The sequence below is a fragment of the Ananas comosus genome, linkage group 12 (genome assembly GCF_001540865.1).
Source record: "Ananas comosus cultivar F153 linkage group 12, ASM154086v1, whole genome shotgun sequence".
NCBI classification, from domain to species: domain Eukaryota; kingdom Viridiplantae; phylum Streptophyta; class Magnoliopsida; order Poales; family Bromeliaceae; genus Ananas; species Ananas comosus.
This window is the reverse complement of record NC_033632.1, coordinates 12,013,874-12,036,162: the sequence shown is the minus strand read 5'-3', so window position 1 is coordinate 12,036,162 and position 22,289 is coordinate 12,013,874. Positions and strand designations below refer to the sequence as shown.

At 35.8% G+C, this 22,289-nt stretch overlaps 2 protein-coding genes and 2 long non-coding RNA genes across 6 annotated transcripts; 3 read left to right on the top strand and 1 right to left on the bottom strand.

The window, feature by feature from the left end:
- On the top strand, positions 524-11,637 carry LOC109718367. Of its 3 annotated transcripts, XM_020244569.1 has the most exons (17): positions 525-733; positions 2,721-3,110; positions 3,345-3,570; positions 3,999-4,250; positions 4,348-4,463; positions 4,838-4,933; positions 5,038-5,125; positions 5,546-5,775; positions 6,585-6,769; positions 7,253-7,452; positions 8,230-8,415; positions 8,458-8,607; positions 8,810-8,911; positions 9,155-9,452; positions 9,645-9,793; positions 10,051-10,335; positions 11,085-11,637. In XM_020244569.1, exons 2-17 carry the CDS (start codon positions 2,809-2,811, stop codon positions 11,277-11,279), a joined length of 3,060 nt encoding a protein of 1,019 aa, XP_020100158.1. In that variant the 5' UTR covers positions 525-733; positions 2,721-2,808; the 3' UTR covers positions 11,280-11,637. The 3 variants fall into 3 exon arrangements, with proteins under 3 accessions (XP_020100156.1, XP_020100158.1, XP_020100157.1); XM_020244567.1 differs by having other exon boundaries at positions 524-733; positions 8,230-8,607; XM_020244568.1 differs by lacking the exon at positions 525-733 and having other exon boundaries at positions 1,916-3,110; positions 8,230-8,607.
- LOC109718843 lies at positions 11,964-15,330 on the bottom strand. Its single transcript, XR_002218528.1, has 3 exons — positions 14,695-15,330; positions 14,459-14,586; positions 11,964-12,393 (listed from the first exon to the last, which is right to left on the bottom strand). It is a non-coding gene; the product is annotated as an uncharacterized LOC109718843 (long non-coding RNA).
- On the top strand, positions 17,349-17,843 carry LOC109717991 (zinc transporter 10-like). The gene has a single exon (XM_020243958.1). The coding sequence runs from the start codon at positions 17,349-17,351 to the stop codon at positions 17,841-17,843; it is 495 nt and encodes a 164-aa protein (XP_020099547.1).
- LOC109718236 lies at positions 19,045-22,125 on the top strand. Its single transcript, XR_002218403.1, has 2 exons — positions 19,045-19,941; positions 21,931-22,125. It is a non-coding gene; the product is annotated as an uncharacterized LOC109718236 (long non-coding RNA).

The window sequence follows — 22,289 nt, the reverse complement described above, 5'->3', positions numbered from 1 at the left end:
CATATATAATATATTTATATATTGTCAAAAAAATTATATATATTTATTAAAAAGTTAAAATATTTATAATCTTACATTATATATGTATAAAAAAAGTAAAATCAAAATATGCATGCATATTTTTTTAATTGTATGCACTACTCGACATTAAACCCGCGTCCAAGATACAGACACGCGAGTCTTATAAAAGTGTCCGTGATACATAGGCCGAGAGCCACAATCTCGAGTCCCAAATAAGAAGGCACACAGTAAAAATTCTCTGTAAAATTTCTACAGATATTTGCAGAAAGCCCTAATTCTAAAAATAAAAAGTCTTAGGTAGACTTTTGGGTGCAGAAGTGGGTGTGACGTGCTGTCGGTTACTTTTTCATGTAAATTCTGATTTTCTTTTTTTTTTTTTCTTTTTTTTTGTTTTGTTTTTAAGCATGATGCTTTGCTTTCTTCCCGCAAGGAACTTCCTTAGAAGATTCCCCACATATGCTTTTTTTCTTTTCTTTTTTTTAATAATTTTTTTTTTTAACTTTTTTTTTTTTTTTTCTCTCTTTCCCCATTTTCCATATTTGTTCCCATTGTTGATCAGAAACCGAGAAAACGAATCCCCAATTTCTCAACTTTTTTTTCTCATTTTTCTCGTTTTCTCATTTTCTTTTCCCACTGAATAAAAACCCTCGCACTCTTCTCCTTCTCCTCCTCTTCTCCCTTGTTTCATTCCTCTTTTGGGACCCCTCTTCAGGTAAAGCCCTCTCCTTTTTCCTCTTTTTTTGATCATTTTTTGGCAAAAAAAATTGCATAAATTCTCTGTCCCCAGCGACCCATTTTGGCCCTGGATTTGTCCTATTTGTTGCTGTGAATTTTGGTTTTTTTTTTTTTTTCCCCTGATTTCTTAATGGGTGAGTTCATGGTAAGTAGCTGTGTAAGGTTAAATTTGATGTATCATTTAATCGCTTCTTCAGGTAAAGTTCCCATTTTTTTGATCCTATTCCTGCGAAAATTGTTCAGAAATTTTTGTACCCAACAATCTGGATGCGTTTTGTGATGTGTGATTACAATTTGGTTATGCTTGTTCCCATAAGTTGCAAATTGTGGGCTTTTTTTTTTTTTCTGATTTCTTAATGGTTGTGTAAGGTTAAATTTGATGTATCATTTAGTTGCTTCTTCTTGCTCTTTTATTCCTCTATAAAGCCCTCTTCAGGTAAAGTTCCCATTTTTTTGATCCTATTCCTCCAAAAATTGTTCAGAAATTTTGTATTCAACAACCCATTTTGGGTCTGGATGTGTTTTGTAATGTGTGATTACAATTTGGTTATGCTTGTTCCCATGTGTTGTTGTGAATTGTGGGTTTTGTGTTCATGGTGAGTAGTTGTATGAGGTTAAATTTGATGTATCATTTAATTGTTAGTGTGACCTTGTGTGGTGTTTATGACACAATTTGGTAGGAGTTTTTAGGGTTATTGGGTGTGTTGGGAATAGATTCTCCCTGAAGAACCCACATCTTCTTCTTCTTCTTCTTCCTCCTCCTCTATTAACCTCTCGAAAGTTCCCCTTTTTGGACCTTTTCCTGCATAAATTGTTCATAAATTTCTCTTCCCGACAACCCATTTTGGCTCTGGATGTGTTTTGTGATGTGTGATTAGAATTTTGGTATGCTTGTTCCTGTGTGTGATTATGGATGGTGGGTTCTGGTCTTTTGGGTATGTGATGTAGTTTTGCACAAACAAGCACAATTGAATTGTGTAAATCTTTCCCTAAGTTGGGTTTTTCTTTTTTTCTTTTTTTCTTTTACCTGCAATTTCTTCATGGGTGAGTGGTGGTCAATAGCTATGTGAGATTAAATTTAATGTAACATTGAATTGTGAGTGTGGGCTTGTGTGATGTTATGAGACATTTTGCTCTTCTTCTTCTTCTTCTTCTTCTTCTCCATCATTTTTTGGTGCAAATTTTCATAAATTCTCTGTACCCACCAACCAATTTTGGCTGTGAATGTGTTTGAATTCATGGATATGTGCTCTTTAGCGATGTGATATTGGAATTTGGTTTGCTTGTTCAATTCTGGTGTGTGATTAGTTTTGCACAAAAAATGGGTTATGTACATATAAAAATCATTAATGGATGAGTTAATAGTGTGATGCAAGTGTGATTTTATATTGTGTTATGATATTTTTGGTGGAAGAGTGGAAGTTCGGGGTGCTTGGGATTTGTCTTGATTGAAGCCCCTTTCTTTCTCATTTTGTACTTTGGTTGGAAAATTGAGCTTGTGGGATCGAGACCGTAAAACAATGTGATTCCTTTTGCTTAAAATCCCCTTTGGTTGGAAACTTGAGCTTGGGATTTGTCTATTTCCGGGGTTTTGAGTCTTAATTGTAAGTTTGGGTTCCCAATTTTTTGGTTATTGGTTACTTAGGGCTTGTTTTTGATGAAGTGTGGTTTGAGTAATGCATTGAATTAGAAACCCCCAACAACTTCTCTCTACAGTATATTTACTTTTATATCCAACAGATTCCAATATATATAATCTTATGGTACACAAAAAAGTTTCAGTGAGACATTTTTTTCCCTGTTTTTGTTAGTGTGATTATGAGATTCGCAGTGTAACTTGTTAACTGAGATGTCGATCCAAGAAACCTGCAACAATTCCTGTCTACTTTTGTTAAGTTATCCATGTTTCTGAATTTTAGCAGGTTAGGATACTGAAACTAAAGATTTTGCTTCTTTCTATGCAGAGCCAAACTACGCCTTGGAACATATCTCTCGTGGAGGCACAGGTGTTAAAACAGCGATAAATTACGCTTGTTTTTAAATTTTAGTTCCATGAGCGCAGAAAAGCAATCTATAGGTCCTATATTTGAATCCTTCAAAATGGATAGAGTTCGAACGATATTGGCTCACCAATATCCGTACCCTCACGAGCATTCGAGGCATGCAATGACCGCGGTTATAATAGGATGGATCTTTTTCATTTCATCGGATAATTTGCACACCCTCATACAAAAAATGGACAAAAACATCAAGTGGTGGTCCATGTACATTTGCCTGATCGGTTTCTTTTATTTCTTCTCTTCTCCTTTCATTAGGAAGACTATCAAGCCAAGTTATTCTAACTTCAGCCGTTGGTACGTTATTCTTTTTCTAATAATATGTAAAACTATATATTCCGGTGCTCCTATTTATCCCCTCGAAAGTGCAGTTTCTTAGAAAAGCACCCACAAACTTCGGGAGTCGTCTAATTCAGGGAAATGCTGTTTTGAATCTGAATAAGTTTCTTAAAGGGGGCAATTTTTTTTAATACATGGGCATATTTATTGGACAAAAACAAGGTAAATGTGTCAGTCTCATTTGTTCTGCAGGTACATTGCATGGATCTTCATGGCAGCTTTATATCATCTTCCGAGTTTTCAGTCGATGGGAGTCGACTTGAGAATGAACCTTTCTCTCTTCATCACAATTTATATCACCTCGCTTCTTTTTCTTATTGTTTTCCACATTATATTTCTCGGGCTTTGGTACTTGGGCCTGGTTTCGCGAATGGCTGAAAAGAGACCAGAGATACTCACTATCATCCAAAACTGTGCAGTAAGTTCTTAAAGTTGTCTTAACACACAACAAATTGATGTTGGTTCGTGACCTTTTTCGGGGTAAATTGATCTCAGTTTGTTCTACAACCTTTCGATATATATGAATAAATTAGGTGCCTAATTATTCCATTTCATCGCAATATTTACTGTTTCATTTCATTTCTCTGTTAACTGGGACAGACACATCCATGTAATCATCATCTAACTATTCGACTTCTCATATGTTGATTTTGTGAGCATTCGAATCCAATTTAACCACGGGATTAAACAACAAGGATTAGATCACATAGAGTGCAATGTTTAGTGACCTGATAATAAGTATCGATTATCGAATGGTTGTGGGCTAAACTGAAACCTCCTAAAAAGGTTAAACCAAGCGCTATGTACCTAATATTTCTGCTGTGTGTAACGCCTGCGATTATGCAGGTCATAAGTATAGCATGCTGTGTATTTTACAGCCACTGCGGTAACCGAGCTATCACAAGAGAGAAGCACTTTGATAGAAGAAACTCAAATTGGTTTTCTTTCCCTTTGTGGAACAAGCAAGATAGAAATATATGGATATCCAAGTTCCTTAAAATGCACGAGTGGAAGGACCAAATTTGTTCTTCCTGGTTTGCGCCGGTTGGTTCTGCTAGCGACTACCCGCTCTTTTCTAAATGGGTCATCTATGGGGAGGTATACCGAACTTTCTCCAGCTTTCTTATGATATTATATATATCTTTTTCTTTTCGTAATTTCTGGGTTTATTATTTTTGTTATTTGTTTTCAACAGTTAGCTTGCAATGGATCATGTCCTCACCTTTCAGATGAAATATCACCTTTATATTCATTGTGGGCAACGTTTATCGGACTCTACATCGCTAATTATGTCATCGAACGATCAACTGGGTATGTTAATTCACTATAACTCTTAAACATAAATGCTACTTTCTTTTACTACGTAATATTTCATGTAGAGGAGACGGTTGAAGATGATGCGTACATCATTTTGAGTTTATTTTATGTTATGTATTGCTTGATGAAGATTGATGGAAAGAGGCAAAGTAATGACAATTATACTTATGGATTATATATAGGTTTTGTTCTTGTTTTTGTTTTGGGTTGCGACGTTAAACAAAAAAAAAAAAAGCGATATTTTGTAAGAGGTTTCCTTCATCTTAGCGTAATTTCTATGTAAAGGTTGCAAAATCTTTGGCTTATTACTCAAATGGATTTAGTTTATGTTATCTAATTGTCCTTTATTTGCCTTTCCGATGTCACAGATGGGCTCTCACTCATCCTATGACAATATCAGAGTACGAGAAGTTGAAGAAACAAATGAAACCTGATTTCTTGGACATGGTACCTTGGTATTCGGGGTATGCTAATATCGGCTAAGCCTACATTTATTTTTCTTATTTTTCTTTTTCCATTTTAAGGCGACAATAGGAATTCACTGCTTCCTTTCCTTTTCATATTTTAGGACTTCCACTGACTTATTCAAGACGGTGTTTGATCTCATGGTATCCGTGACTCTATTTGTTGGTCGATTTGACATGCGAATGATGCAGGTATCTAATAAATATAAACAAAATAGAATTTTTACCCTGCAAAATCATCTATATATGTATATATATTTATGCGCATACACACCTGTAAAAATCTGAATTTTCTTACATACCCTTGAAAGAGCAGTTTCTTATTAAAACAAAAGAAACCTTTACATTAAATTGGGAGTCGGCTAATTTATGGGGGGAAGTTGGTTTAGTGCTATCAGAAGAGTTCTCTAGAAGAGGGGCATTTTTGCATGTACAACGTTATAAATATGTAACAAATTAAGTTTTCAAAGGTAATGAACATTCAGATTTTGCATGGTTACACTAATTTCGCAGGGGTGCAAATGTAAATATATCATGGTCTGTGATCATGCTCATTTGCTTTTGCTTTTTTCATAATCTGTTTGATTCCATTTTTCCATCCAAATCAACCAGGCTGCTATGAACAAGGTTCCTGACGAATCTAAAAACAGCGATCTACTGTACGATCATCTTCAAAACAGAGACGAACTTTGGTTTGATTTCATTGCGGATACTGGCGATGGTGGAAACTCTACCTATGCGGTGGCCCGATTACTGGCACAACGTTCATTACAGATTAAAAATGGTGACTCGGTGCAAAAGCTCCCACGTGGAGACTTGCTTCTTATTGGAGGGGACCTTGCGTAAGATTCTTATCTAACATTCCTTTATCCTAAAGATTAAGTGCCTCCTCGGCCTATTCAACCTTTAATGACTATAGATGCAGCTGCTAAACTCTCTCTCTCTCTCTCTCTCTCTCTCTCTCTCTCTATATATATATATATATATATAGAGTCCGGTTATGGTGCTTGTAAAAGCACCAAGCACTTGGTGCTTGTGAATTTTTTACCGTTAGATCTATGCCTTTGATCATTTTCATCCGTTAGATTATACTATTCAACCAACCACCCACTCAACCCTAGGGGGCCCACATCATCCTAACCGCACATCTCTTAATCCAAGGGCCGAAAACTTACAAGCACCAATGGCTTGGTACTTTTAAACACATAGGAGGTCAATCCTATATATATATATATATATATATATATATATATATATATATATATATATATCTTTTCCAGCTTAAGCTTGGGGAAAACAGAACCTGTTGATTTAACAGAAAAAAGTGACTTATAATTTGATACGAGGAAATTTTTGTCTTTTTACATAAAAGTCGGTTAATATTAAATTAGATTGTGGCCCCTTTTTCCCTTTCTTATGCTTCCATTTTTATAATTAGAGGAGAAGTTTTGGCTTATTGATTAATGAAATGAAATACTTGAATTTTGGACTCAGAAGTTTGATGATATTAAATGATCTCTACCGTGTGTTTTTTTTTTTCGAGAATAATATCCCGAAGTTTCGACCTACATAAATAGGATCTTTATGGACGATATCATGCACGCAATAACTCTTAAGTATGGTTTAAAATGTTTTTGAAATCTCCACACAGGTACCCTAATCCTTCTACATTTACGTATGAGAGGCGCTTTTTCTGTCCTTTTGAATATGCTTTCCAACCTCCTCCGTGGTACAAGGCTGAACATATAGCGGTGGACAAACCGGAGCTTCCATTTGGGGTCTCGGAGCTGAAACGATATCGCGGGCCCCAGTGTTTCTTAATTCCTGGAAATCACGGTTCGTCGTTGTTCTTATGTAAAATAACCTCATTACGTTTTAGATGCACGTGGACAAAATTCCTTTCTAGTAGTATTGTGGGTCTAAAAATCAGTTGATCTTGCCTTAGTATTCGATCTTTTTTTTTCTTTTTTTTTTCTTTTTTTTTTTTTTTAGTTTCTGGGTTAATTACAAATTTAGTCCTGGAAGTTTGGTCGCCATATCAATTGCATCTTTTGAGTTCCAAACTTCCAATTTTATTTACGCCACTGTTGGCATCTTTTATAGAGTTCATGATGCTTACGTTATGGCTTTTTAGACGGAAAAATAATGGAAGGACCTAATTTTACTTAAAAACAATCTTCAGAGACTAAATAATTGAAATTGGAACTCTGAAGATGCAATTGAAATTGGGATTCTACGACCAAATTTTAAACTACGCCCCTCTTTCTTTCAATGTATATTGTGGACTGCATGGTCATTAAGTTGCTTAGTTTTCTGCAGATTGGTTTGATGGGCTTCACACTTTTATGAGGTACATATGCCACAGAAGCTGGTTGGGTGGGTGGTTTATGCCTCAGAAAAAGAGTTATTTTGCATTGGAGCTCCCAAAAGGGTGGTGGGTATTTGGTCTCGACCAGGCTCTTCACGGTGACATTGATGTGTACCAATTCAAATTTTTCGTGGAGCTATGCCAACACAAGGTTTATTATTATTATTTTTTTCAGTAACAGATAATTTTGCAATTTTCTTTTACGATTCTTAACGAATTTTTTTTTACTGGCCTACAAAAATATGAAAACTAGCAAGGAATAAAAAAAAAAAGAGGTGTTACAAGAATATATACCTATATTAGTTTGATTAAGGGCATGTTTGGCAATCACGAAACACGAGCTCCGTTAAGTCCCTACTTTCTGGGGGTAGGAGTTCGAGCAAACTCACAACTTCGGGCTAATATTAAAGCAATTCAAAAGTGCAGAAGTGAGGTGCACATCGGCTTGATCTCATGAGTTCTAGATGAACCAAATAATGGAACTTGCTTGTTTCATCCCAGTTCCACTTCGAGCACCCCACTTCAAGAGAAACAAACATACCCTAAATGCCTTTGACCCTTTTTTATGTCATTATCACTGAACACCAATAGCTTCAAGGTTTCTAAGTTCCAAATACTAAGGTATGTGTAGTTGGCTGGTGAGGATTACTTTTAGCGATCGTAAAATGCAGATTACCTGATACTGTATTCACTATTCTTCTCATTTTATGCCATTGATATATAAGCATAGAGATATATATTGCCTAACAAAGGGAGGCAAAGTGATAAAAATATATACATATAGTTTAAGAGGGTAATATATAGGCTTCATTTTTTTATGGTGGCAAAATAGAAAATCGTTTGATATTTGAAGGAGACTCTTCCGGAGCACATCCTCTTACTAAACATTCTTATGCAATCCTTATGGAGATAAAATTATTTCATGCAGGTCAGAGAAAACGATTCAGTTATTGTTATGACCCATGAACCGAATTGGCTTCTCGATTGGTATTGGGGTGATGATACTGGAAAAAATGTCTCATATCTTATACGCGATTATCTTAAAGGAAGATGCAAACTTAGAATGGCCGGGGACTTGCACCATTACATGCGCCATTCTTGCGTTTCATCATCGAGAGAACCTGTTCACGTCCAGCAAGCTTGCGTTTCATCATCAAGAGAACCTGTTCACGTCCAGCATTTACTTGTTAATGGTTGTGGCGGAGCCTTTTTGCATCCGACCCATGTGTTCAGAGGTTTCAAGAAATTCTATGGAAATTCTTACGAAAGCAAGGCTACTTATCCCTCTTTTGAGGATTCTGGCAGGGTATGGTTGATTTTTCTTTTTTTTAAATTCTTCTCATTTTTACTTATCATAGTTGACCCATCTTGGTCTTTTATCGATTTCTCGCTTGTCAAATTTAGCTTCACATGTTATATAATATACATTTTTTGCATGGCATATATGTAAATCCTGGAATATCGTTCTTTTTAAGCTTTTTTACAACTAATAAATTTTTCTTTTCCAGATAGCATTGGGTAACATATTGAAGTTTCGAAGAAAAAACTGGCAATTTGATATCATTGGCGGCATTATATACTTTGTCCTGGTCTTTTCTATGTTTCCACAGGTGAGACACCTTTAGAGCTAGTTGAGTTATATATTCACATTACACGCATTATAATGCTTTCTAAATTGTTCTCCTGTAATTTTAAGTATGCAAGTTTCGTGATAAGATTAAAGTTATTGAGAAAGTTGGTTTTATTCTTTGTATTTTATATTGTGCGTATGTCGTACTACGTCAAGATTCTAGATTGATGAGGATATTAACATTTTGAGGACTCTTTTAACTTTCGGGTGTTTTATCATTCAGTGCGATCTTTTCGACATATTGCATGACGATAGTTGGTCCATCCGCCTCAAGGGCTTCTTTAGCATGATGTGGGGCGCTTTCCTCTACATTCTAGAACGTTCTTACGTCTCTCTAGCTGGTGTTCTCGTATTGATAATGGCGTCGTTTTTCTTCGTTCCCACAAAACTATCGCGGAAAAAGCGTGCTATAATTGGGGTCCTGCATGGTGTGGCGCATCTGACCTCAGCACTAATCTTGATGCTGCTACTGGAATTGGGTATTGAGATATGTATCCGGAATCACCTATTAGCGACTTCAGGTTTGTTTCTTTTCTTTCTAGCTCATTTCTTGCCATCATACAATTTAAGGTTGATTTCAACTGTACAAGCAAAATTTTTTTTAGGCGCTATTGTATTGGAACCACCAGTTAATCCGATATTAATGTAAATGTTTAGATTTGTTAGTGTATATGTTAATATCTCTGCATTTTAATATCTGTATGTATTTTCAGGCTATCACACTCTTTATGAATGGTATCGGTCGATGGAAAGCCAACACTTTCCGGATCCAACTGGCCTTAGGGCTCGGATCGAGCAGTGGACGTTCGGACTCTACCCTGCATGTATTAAGTACCTCATGTCGGCATTCGACATTCCCGAGGTGACGACCCTTTAACACGGCATAGTTTTTTTGGTGTCATTTTTACATTTTGGCCATATTCTTTAGAGATGGTTACACATGCGCATTAGCATTTTAATATCTGTCGAATTTTCATATAATCTCTTCCAAATATGAGCCCATGAATTGTATGACTCCCCAGCTTTAGATGTGTGCATTTTTTTGCAGATATATACACGTAGAAGCCGCAACATAAGTTTTCTTGTCAAATATTTTATAAATGCTTCTTTCGCTTGCAGGTTATGGCTGTAACGAGAAGCCAAATCTGCAAGAGAGGGATCGAATCACTCCCTCGCGGCGGCGCCATAATTTACTATGCCTCTGTTTTCACCTATTTCTGGGTCTTCTCTACTCCCATCGTATCGCTTGTTTTCGGAAGCTATTTGTACATCTGCATCAACTGGTTCCACGTTCATTTCGATGAAGCCTTCTCCTCCCTCCGCATCGCGAATTACAAGGCTTTCACGCGCTTCCATATCACTAAAAATGGCGACCTCGAGGTTTTTAGCCTTGCAGTCGATAAAGTAAGAAATAAATCTCTTTTTCTAGCCTTTTTTTTTACCCCTTAATCTGAAGAAAGAGATTATTTAGATTTTAGTCCCGCCTTATTTATGCATATAATCTTATAAACCAAGTACCAAATATCCACTTGCTGAGTACATGGCTTTCGATTAGGGGCTGTTTGGTTCTCCGGAAAATGGCCCAAAAAATAATTCTCTGGCTGGAAAACTGGTTTCCGTCTGTTTGGTTCCGTTCCAAGAAAAAGATCTTTCTCTAGATTTCATGGAAAACTACTGTTTTCTTTTCCCAATTTTTTAATCTGAAAAACAAAAACTGTGGAAAAGGGTGTTTTCTGGGAATACAGTTTTCCACGCTTTTCCGAGGAACCAAACACCCCCTTAGGATTTGAACTGGGCGGCCACCTTACAACATATTATCAAATCATTACTATAACTTGGGTTGTCCTACGGATTTCATGTTTTTTTTTCCTCCCTTCATTTAACTCTTATTTTCGACTACGCCACTATCGATCCCTTAAACAATTCATAGTACTTCGAAATCTTAGATAAATTTCTCGCTACATTGTTTAACCTAAGGTATCTCGAGCACCAACTTGCGTAGCGATCCACTACGGAGATTTCGCCCTTTTCCTCAGCCTATTTATCATGGTTTTTCCCATTACACCCGGAAATTTTAAATATATTTCTGATGGTTTGTGTTTATATTATCCTTGCACGCGAGCTCGACTTTTATACTCCTTTCATTGAATCAGGTACCGAAAGAGTGGAAGTTAGACCCCGACTGGGACGCGGAACCGAAGCAACCTTTGCAGCTGAGCCACTTCCGAAGGTTCCCGAGCAAGTGGAAGGCGGCCTCGGGTCCCGACCCCGTCAACTCGGTGCGGATTATCGACCATTTCGTCGTCGAACGAAACCCTAGGGTAGCTGACAGCCAGAGAAAAGGCTAGTTGTGACCTGTTTGTTTCTGACATTGATTCTGTACAGTTTTTGTAACACACAACATTTACAATACAGAGAAAGGAAAATAGAGGGGGAAGACAAAAAGGGTGAATAACTGTAGCAGTATAACACATTTTAGCCTCCTCTTTGTCAACCCTAGATTTTTCATAGGAGTTGACAAAAAAAGGAAAAAAAAAAAAGAGAAAAAAAACTAGGTACTGTTGGATAGATTTTTTTTTGTTTTTTTTGTTTTTTTGTTTTTGTTTTCAGATGTATCAGTAATAATTCTTTGGATTAGTAAGTGGCCAATTAATGTAATATCAGCAGGGAAATGAGGGAAAAAAAAATTCCCTTTTTTCATCATTAGAGAATTGTCTCTCTCGGCTCAGTAGAATGCTTGTGACCCACTTGACTTTTTTTTTTTTTTTTTTTAATTTGCATTTTTTTTGCTTGCTTCTGTGAAATTGGATTTTAGATGTCTTTTTTTTTTAAGTTTTAAAAGATAAGTTATTTTGGGCTAAAAAATGTACAAAAAAAAAAACTATTTCTTTTGTTATAATACCAGAGAAATAAAAAATAAAATATGAAGATGGATTCTAACAACCAAAATTAATTATTGGACAAAGTTTAGGTAATCTAACAACCAAAATTAAAAGTTTATGGGATGGGGGAGTGCTATTAAGTTATTGGACAAACTTTCAATGTTATTAGACAAAATTTAGGTAATCTAACGACTAAAATTAAAAGTTCGAACGTCTGTTTACAAAAGCGCTGCAGTTCGGAGGTCTTTGTACATTGTGTTTTTTCCCTAATTTTTATCCATCTATAAAATTCAATACAAACATCTAAGACTTTGTCTACTTTGATTCAACATTTGAAGAATTTGTTAGGGTTTTCATATCATGACATTCAATAATGCAATACAAAAACCTACAATACAATACAATACAAAACCTTATGATTAAAACCCTAGAGATGATGACTCAATTGAAAAGTTGGAGAAAGACATGATGATGATGAGGTCACCTCCCAAACACTAAACAAGAGAATTAGGGTAGAAGTGGATCCCAGTTAAATGAATGCCAACCACTCCTCATCCATCAAAAGATAGAACATTGGGGCCTACAATCACAAGTTAAGGAGAGAAAATACAAATGAGATGTAACGATCTGACCAGCTAGCAATAATAATCCCGCTAGCAATATTTGTTGGGCCAAACCATCGACCCAAAATATCTTAATTTCAGTTATTATCGCTAGGATGCCTGGCCTCTTATATTCCTAATTTGAACTCTATTTCCATCCGATGAGGAATTGTTTGGGTGTTACATAAAATCAGGTCGATTCGGTTCGGTTTTGTGGGTTTTTCTTTTAAATGGAATCAAATTGGTTTTATTCTAGATTCTAATTAACCATGCAGTATGAAGTTAATTAACCTAATTTCGTTTGGAATAAAAAGGGTTTGCTCTTATACTACAAATTTGTTGAATATAAATATAAAAATACTATCCTTCATAGCTTACGTTTTAAAAAATAATGATTGTTTCATATAGTTTAACTAAGTTATCTTATACAATTAGAAACTTCTTCGATCTGCAAATTCTTCGTGTACGTATATGAATGTATTTATGCATTTTTCTATCGGACTATCGGTATTCCATTGGTAGGACATCCAAGAGGGTTCTATTGGCTATTTATTATTAGTTAAAATAGGTTTAATTTTCTGTCGCGTGACAATAGACCCTATAGATTAATAAGTTGAGTTGGATGAACCTAATAAGTAGAGTGAGGCATTGGTCAAAAATAGACCTAACGGCAAGAAATCCAACAATAGACCTAACGATTTAGCGGGTTGAGTCAGGTTAAAGAGCTCTTAAATGTGATGGATACGACCTTTCTATTAGTACGTGCTTTTGAGATATTGGGTTAGCTCTTACAATCTATAAGTGGTATCGGAGCCAGTGACGTTGGTTTGATTCCCATATGCCTACATTAACGGTACAAATGTTTGAAGGGAGATTGTTTGCTATTTATTATTTGCTAAAATAAATCCAACTTCTTGTCCGGTGACAATAGCCAGGGACTGCTCGGGTGCTTTTGTGACAGCTAATTACATGACAATAGGGGGATTGTTGGCGTGCTTTTGAAATAGCTGGTTAGCTCTTACGATTCACAGGTTTGAGCCCTAGATGAGGGGATCGATTTCAAGTAAGGGTTGTCGATTAATTTGATATCTCTAACAAGCAAGGAAGATCCAACGAGAACTTTTTCTCAATTGAAAAGTTTTGTAATTGAACAGAAATAGAATCCTCAACCTTATTTATTGTTTTTCAATAAAACAGCTTCAAATGTCAACCAATTTGAATAGATCATCATCTTATTTGATTCAACTTCAACTCAAATTGTTGGTTTTGCTATGTAATCACTCATTCTCCTAACCAAACCTTAATGAAAACCAAAGCTCAGCAATATAAATAGTGGGCTACACTTTAAAAAAAAAATAATATAGCATCCATGTGCCCCTACCTATTAATCAAATTGGGCAATGGACCAATGGTGTGGTCCCTCATATGGACTTAATTGTCTCTATGCCTATTTCTAATCAATACCATGACACCCAAATAATGAGAGAGAGAGAGAGATAAAGAATTAATAGGGATGCAATTAATCCTCTTGGTTGATTTCATTTGCTTCATATCATTTATATCATTGTTTTCTACTAATATGGATCTATATAGCATTTCTAAGTGTATCTTTCTATGATAGTTTTAATTCAAATAGAAAAATAAGCATGAAGTTTAACATAGAAATATTAAAAGGAAATAAGCAATGCTACCTTTACAACCACCTTTAGATTGTAATATTATTAACACTCATCCAAAAGTCATAAATTTTACACTAGTCTTGTCACTCACTCTCTCTCTCTTTTATGCTAAAAACCCAAAAATGGTTGACTAAACCCTAGAAGAGTAGTTACTAGTGTTGAACCCGCGCTTCACCGTAGATAGTTTTAACACTAATATACAAACATATACTTAGCGTGAACAATTTAGTTTTTAAACAATTCTAAAAGAAAATAATTTTAACTTTTGTTTTCGAAAAATTATAAGGACGGATTAAGTAGAAAATATTATAGAGAAAAGAGGTTAAGATGAGGCCTTTGAATCGAAGTGTGCAAAAACACTGACCTAGAAGCAAGATTGCCCCTCTGCGTGCGAAGTTCCAACAATCACTCCTAGCGATACAACAACCACCTTCCACATCGTCGGCACGTCTTCAGGATGGTACAATACAAACCCAAGTAGCTCTCAAAGATCTAGTAAAAAAATACAAAAGAAATGTGAAACTTAGTGTAAAGAGGTGAAGTTTAGTGCATAGGACAGAGGAAGAAAAAACAATTAGAAAATTTTTTCAAGATCCTGACCTCATGAGAATATAGGTTCTCTATATACACATCTGAATCAAGTTGACGATTTTGTCCCTTGCCGAGGTAAAGAAATGAGAATTTTGTCGAAACAAATTTGGATAGTTAATTTGGTACCTTTCCGAGGTGGATGTGGAAAGATTTGGTACCTTCCTGAGGTGTAATTATTGGATAGATTTGGTACCTTGTCGAGGTGGATTTGAAAAGATTTGGTACCTTTCTGAGGTGTAATCATTGCATAGATTTGGTACCTTTCCGAGATGGATTTGGAAAGATTTGGTACCTTCCCAAGGTGTAATCATGAATTTCATATTTATTTGGTATAGGAGGGAGGAGAGAGGAAAGATGAAGAGAAAAGAGGAGAAAGGAGGAGTTGCAGAAAGGAGGAGCGGACACGTGTATAGAATGAACTGTCAATTAGTTTATTTGTATAGGTTCCGCCAATCACTCCTAACGATACAACGACCACCTTCCACCTCGTCAACACATCTTCAGGGTGGTACAACATAAACCCAAGTAGCTCTCAGAGATCCAGTAAAAAATATAAAAGAAATGTAAAACTTAGTGTAAAGAGAAGTGAAGTATAGTGCATGAGGGACAGAGGAAGAATAAGCAATTAGAAAAATTTTTCAAGGTTCTAACCTCATGAGTATAGGTTCTCCTATATATACACCCGAATCAAGTTGAGAATTTTGTCCCTTCCTGAGATAAGGAAATGAGAATTTTGTCAAAAAAAATTTGGATAGATTTGGTACATTCCCGAGATGGATTTGGAAAGATTTGTAACATTTCCGAGGTGTAATCATTTGATAGATTTGGTACCTTCTCGAGGTGGATTTGAAAAGATTTGGTACCTTTTCGAGGTGTAATCATTGCATAGATTTGGTACCTTCCCGAGGTGGATTTGGAAAGATTTGGTATCTTCCCGAGGTGTAATCATGAAATTCATATTTGGTATGGGAAGGAGGAGAGAGAAGAGATGAAGAGAGAAGAGGAAAAAGGAGGAGTGGACACGTATACAGAAGGAACTGTCAATTAGTTTATTTGTATAGGTTCCGTCAAACACTTCTAGCGATACAACGATCACCTTCCACCTCGTCGGCACGTCTTCAGGATGGTACAACATAAACCCAAGTAGCTCGCAGAGATCCAGGAAAAAATACAAAAGAAATATAAAACTTAGTATAAAGAGAGTGAAGTTTAGTGCATGAGGAACAGAGGAAGAAGAGGCAACTAGAAAATTTTTTCAAGGTTCTAACCTCATGAGTATAGGTTCTCCTATATACACACCCGAATCAAGTTGAGAATTGTCCCTTCCCGAGATAAGGAAATGAGAATTTTGTCAAAAAAAAAAAAATTGGATAGATTTGGTATCTTTCCGAGGTGGATTTGGAAAGATTTATTACCTTCCCGAGGTGTAATCATTGGATAGATTTGGTACCTTGTCGAGGTAGATTTGGAAAGATTTAGTACCTTTCCAAGGTGTAATCATTGTATAGATTTGGTACCTTCTCGAGGTGGATTTGGAAAGATTTGATATCTTCCTAAGATGTAATCATAAAATTCATATTTGGTATGGGAGGGAGGAGAGAGAAGAGATGAAGAGAGAACAGAAGAAAGGAGGAGTGGACACGTGTACAGAAGAAACTGTCAATTAATTTATTTGTATGGATAACACCGGGGCGAAGGGTTGTATAGATTGTAACGCAAAATGGGCTGTAGACTTAATATTTTTCGAAATTTATCAGGTAATTGTTGGAACAGTTGGCACCGATTATTCTTGATTATATATATATTATGTGTTATTGTGGAGCCTTCAAAGTTTTTAAAAGGTAGAGAGTTAAAAGAAGAGCATGCAAATGCTTAATTTTTTTTGCGAGACAATATAATAACACTAGGACAATAATCCAATGACAACAAGAAGTACTACTGCTATTAGGACAATTATTATGCTTAACGTTAGTAACTAAAAGAATCTAAAGGACCATCCATTGGTAGTTGACAAGTCATTATCATTGGCTAAAACCTTTCCTTCTACATGCTTACGTGACGTAATCATGCTTAATATTTATGTGAATAATTAAAAATGGTGATTGATTACAATAATATTGTTGTTAAATCTAAATTACAAGACAAGAGAATAAAAATTTTGAGTTTTAGAAATTAAAATGTAATCAGTAATAGACAAACGGAGTGCCAAACAAAGAGAAATAATTAAGAATTTTTAGTTGGAATAACTATATTAAAAAAGGGATAATTACCTATATACCCCTCATGCGTTCGGAAATATCCGATCTACCCCTACTTTTTTTTTCTTTCTAAAATGCCCCTCATATGTTCCACCGTTATTCCAAAACACCCCCGCAGTTATCCCCTGTTAGCTTAACTCGAGTTAAACATGAGTTAAATGTATACTAGAGTTAAAACCTATATAAAATACCTATTTTACCCCTAACTTATTATGCCAATTCCTTAAGTTATCCTCTTTCTCTCCCAAAGTCCCAACTTGATCGCCGGCTCCTCCGCCTCCATGTCGCCGGCTCCCGCTGCCGGCGGGGCGGAAGCGGCGGCGCCTCCTGAGCACGGAGAGCGGGTTCTTCGCCCTCGCCAAGACCTTCGCCGCAGGCATCATCCTCACCACGGGCTTCGTCCACATGCTCCACGACGTCGAGGCCGCACTCACTGACCCCTGCCTCCTCCGCTTCCCCTTCTCCGGCTTCGTCGCCATGGCCGCCGCCCTCGCCACCCTCGTCCTCGACTTCCTCGTCACCCAGTTCTACGAGCGCAAGCACCGCGCCGCCGCCACCGCCGAGACCGACGCCACGGCAGAGGACGACGAGGGGCGCTCCATCACCACGGCGGCGCTGGAGCCACCCGTGGACGAGGACGAGAACGAGGGCTTCGCCAAGGGCGGCAACGCGGTGCACATCGTCAGGATGCGCGCGCACGCGGCGGCGCACGGCCACAGCCACCACCACCACGGCCACGCCCACGGCCACGCGCACAGGCACGCGCACGAGGATGGGGACGAGGGCCAGGTCTCCTTGCATTTGCGCCACATCGTCGCCCCCCAGGTGCTCGATCTAAAGTCTAAACCACCCCTATTAGCTGTACATATCATCATGTCACTAATGACAATTATTAAGTAATTAGCGCTTAATTATTTAATAACTATGTTCCTGTAAATCAACTGTCATGTTTTCTGATAATAATAATAATAATAATAACTAATAGATTTATTCATATAGTATTTTATTTTTATATAGAAATATTATTATATAATATTTTATTTATAAATTTGTAATTATTTATTAATATTTTTAAATATATAACTCTTATATATTATTAATATAAGTTTATTATAATTTTAAATATATTTAATCTATTATTAAATATTATAAAAATAATATATATAGTATAATACCGAATTTTTAAAATTTATATATAAAATTGATATTTGATCCCGAATTTTTAATTGGTGAACGTATAATACCTGTATAAATCACGTATCCGAATAACTGCCGAATCCGTTTTTTAGCCGTATTTTTCAACGAATTTAAAAATTAAAAGACGAATTTTATCCGAATTATATCCCTACCGAATTTTTGCCGAATCCGAATTAACTAACGAATTTAAAAATTAAAAGACGAATTTTATCCAAATTATATCACTACTGAATTTTTGCCGAATCCGAATTAACTAACTATGCCTCCAGCTACCAAAGTTGGTTTAACTGCGATCAATCTCGACGTGCTTAATTAATTAATTTATATTTGAAGGGCAAATAAGAAAAATATTTGCTATATAAAGGGTATATAAGAAAAGTTAGTTACGGTAGAAGGGTATATTGGAATGGGCAAAATGGTAATTTTACAGAGATAACGGCAGCTCACTAACGGAGCTTAACTCCAGGGGCATATTAGAAAGACTTGGAACATGAGAAGGATATTTTCAATATTAGCCTTCTAAGAGGGGTATATAAGAAAACCGGAAACTTTTCAGGGGTATATAGGCAATTGCCCCTAAAAAAAATTACATGCTTTAAAAAGTACTCTTTATAAATTTTCCTATAGGTCATTTCGTTCGTATTTGATTTATTATATACTACTATTGTTGCTATTATTACAAAATAATATTGAACTTAATTTATATAATAACTAGTTTCCGTTATAATTTTTATTTAAATTAAGTGCGGTTGTAGTCTAATCATAAGTTTATGATCTAATACCAGTTTATCAATAAAAAGGTCACTATCAAAAGCTTTGTATATTGAAGTGTCAAAAACCACCATTAAAATTTTCTCCAAGAGATATGGTGCGAGTAGATAGGAGTTGAGGTAGATAGAGACATGGTCTATGGAGTGACTTTAAAAGGAGTCACATGATAGTATAGTATAGGAGAGAATACAAAAGGCTTCGTGCACTGCGTATTAGTCAATTTCTATTGCAACTCCTCAAATTTCTGTGTTACTTTTAATCTTCTGAATGTTCGTTCTCATCGATCCTACACTCTCTACTCTCTTGCCTTTTGGCTGATTTAGCTTTGTTGGTTGGAGGCGTTGAAGCTGCCAGCATGATCTGGTCATCGAAACGCGGTCGAAGCTCCGTTTCCTAGAAACTGCTTTAAAAAAAATGATTCTTATATATATTTCATATTTTCTTTTATATATATATAGAGAAAGATCTATAGAGAGAGAGAGAGAGAGAGAGAGAGTTTTCAGGGCTGTGAAATATTGGTGAATGAACTTAAAATGATCTCTGCAAGTTTTAGTCTCTGTAGCTATCATGCAAAAAACCACACTAGAGAGAGAGAGAGAGAGAGAGAGAGAGAGAGAGAGAGAGAGAGAGAGAGAGAGAGAGAGATGGATGAGCTTGTTTTGGCATGACAAAATTGTGAGGTTACATGACCATCAAATCATATTGAGGCCAACAAAGTTAGCTAGGGTTGCTACATAGAAAGGCATAAAGCATGTCAATAGCTATATATTTACATATATAATATATATATATATATAGAGAGAGAGAGAGAGAGAGAGTCTTAGAGAGAGAGAGAGAGAGAGAGTCTTAGAGAGAGAGAGAGAGAGTCTTAGAAAGGGAGAGAGAGAGGGCAAGGGAAAAGGGAGTTGTAAACTCTCATCAGATCATCTTGCAGCTTCAACAACTCACAACCAACAAAAGGATTTGGAGGAGATCATAGAGCTGCTGCTTATTCACCTGCATGCATATCCTACACCAAATAGATTTACAGGTGTGTGTACTGCAACCTACTCTTATTTCTTCTTCTTTCTTTTATACTACTATCTATCTATCTATATATATATATATATATATATGCTACTGTATATTTCTTCATTTAATTCATTCACCGACCTTTTTAATTAAGCTCCCTTCTGTTCTTTAACCTTCGACCTCTTGTTTGTGATTTTCTTCTATATATATATATATATGGTGAGTTGTATAAAAAACCAAGAAAAAAAAAACTAATTAAAAAGAAGCTCAATGTATGTATGAGTCTAATTATATGTATCAAGCCACCTCAATATATCAAACTTGATCGAATTAATCCATCATTTTCGGTTCGAAATCGTCAAGAGCAAATTGAGATTTTAAGATGTTCATATACTCTCTTCCTCGAATGCACGTATACATAAGATTAATAGAATTTAAATATCGCATATTATGTTCGCCGCTTGCTACTACTAATTGAAATCCAAAAGAAGAACAACAATTCAAAATTTAGTTGAATCTTAATGTTGTCAATTAATTAACACCACGCTAAGTTCATACATACATAAGAATAATATTATTATGCCAATTAATTAACCTATAAATTCTCTTGTATTATATCTCCTTAGAAATACTTAACTTAGAATTTTGGTGACAAGTTGTAGCATTATATTTGTGGTTGCAAATAATCGACAAATCAATACAATTGAAAAAGAAAGCTTTCACATTAAATATCAGTGTCATGATGTTGTACAATTATTTTCCCTTTCAGTGTGAGATCGATGTTATATATATATATGTTGGTAGATAATCTTCAAAACTTATGATGCAAACATTACCCTTTTTTTTTCCAATGTTTGGTTGCTTCATCCTGTCTTATTTTGAAGATTTTAAATTTTTTATTTTTCTCTCTAAAAAGAAATGTTTATGTAATGAATTTCTTACCATACAAGTGCATGAACAAACACTCATCTAATACAATTACAAAGCCATATATTGCAACGCCCCAATAATTCCATATCGGATGGGATACTGATTTCAATCCGTTTATATGAGGCCTACACGCTAGTAATAATAACCAGGCTTAAATATTTTGGGCCGGTGGTTTGGACCTAACGAGTTATTATTGCTAGAGGGTCGGGTCGTTATAATTGGTATCAGCCGAATATCAGCCGGAAGTGTGAGAGCTAAGTGCGTCGTAGGAGCCACTTCTAAAATCTCACATCGCTTGGTAATTTGATAATCCTACATCAGATGGGATATTGTTTATACGAGGCATACACGCTAGTAATAATAACTGGACTTAAGCAGAATCTGCACTTTACCTCTTCGATACTAAAAATCTCCAGAAAACCACCCTATCTAGCTAATATATTCTCGAAAGTTATCGACACTTTAGTGAAAAAACATGATATAAAATTTTAATTTATTAGATATAAAGGAGTGGGTCAATCAAGCATTGAAGAGTTAGGAGAACTTTTTAATCGATTAACTTTCTCCTTATATTATATTAATAATTGTATTATTTGATGAAACTTGTGGTTGTTAGCAATTCCCCAATTTTGTAAAACTACTTAAATGCCTTATTCTTTGGCTTTGTGTGGACATACCCAACTTATCCACCACCCCCCACCCTTTCTTTCTTTTTCTTTTTTTTTTTTTTGTATTTTCATATCTCTCTCTTTTGCTAACCAATCATTAAATCCACTAATTAAATCCTTGTTCAAGGAACCAACCATTACCTTGAAATGGATGGGATAAAGTAAGCTAGCTAGAAAGAAAACCCTAGAATTGATGTTCAAGGATTACTTCTCTTTCCACCATTTGTAGTAAAAGCTAATCTCTTTCAAAGAGCACTTTGGAAATTGAGCCCAGTGAAAATGATTGAGAAGAGAAAAGAGCTTTTTTTTTCTAGATAAAGTCTATGGTTGAATGTTGAAATTTGTATTCATGTCTTGTTTGAGTTTGAACAAACACTAAAACTTTTCCTGCTTTACTGGTTTTGTAAAAGCAAAAGCTTGAGTGGAGGCTTCTGGTCTTGGTCGCAAAGTTTTGTGCTTTTTGTCTAACAAGCGTTTGACTCCTGAATCATGAGAAGAGAAGCTGTTTGAAAAGATCAGCTAAATAGGCATTAAAGCCTATATGTTGAAGACCATTCGGAAACCTACTTGGAACTTCACTTTTTACATGCTACAACATTTCAAAATGAAGAAATATATCAAACATTTAGCTCTTTTATAAACAGACAATTGAACTTTCAATTTTAGTAATTAGACCCTCTTATCGAATAGATTGATAGGCTCTGCGTCTCAATCGAAATCACTAATTATACACAGTTGATTTTGACACATGTCGTGCACATAATCTTAT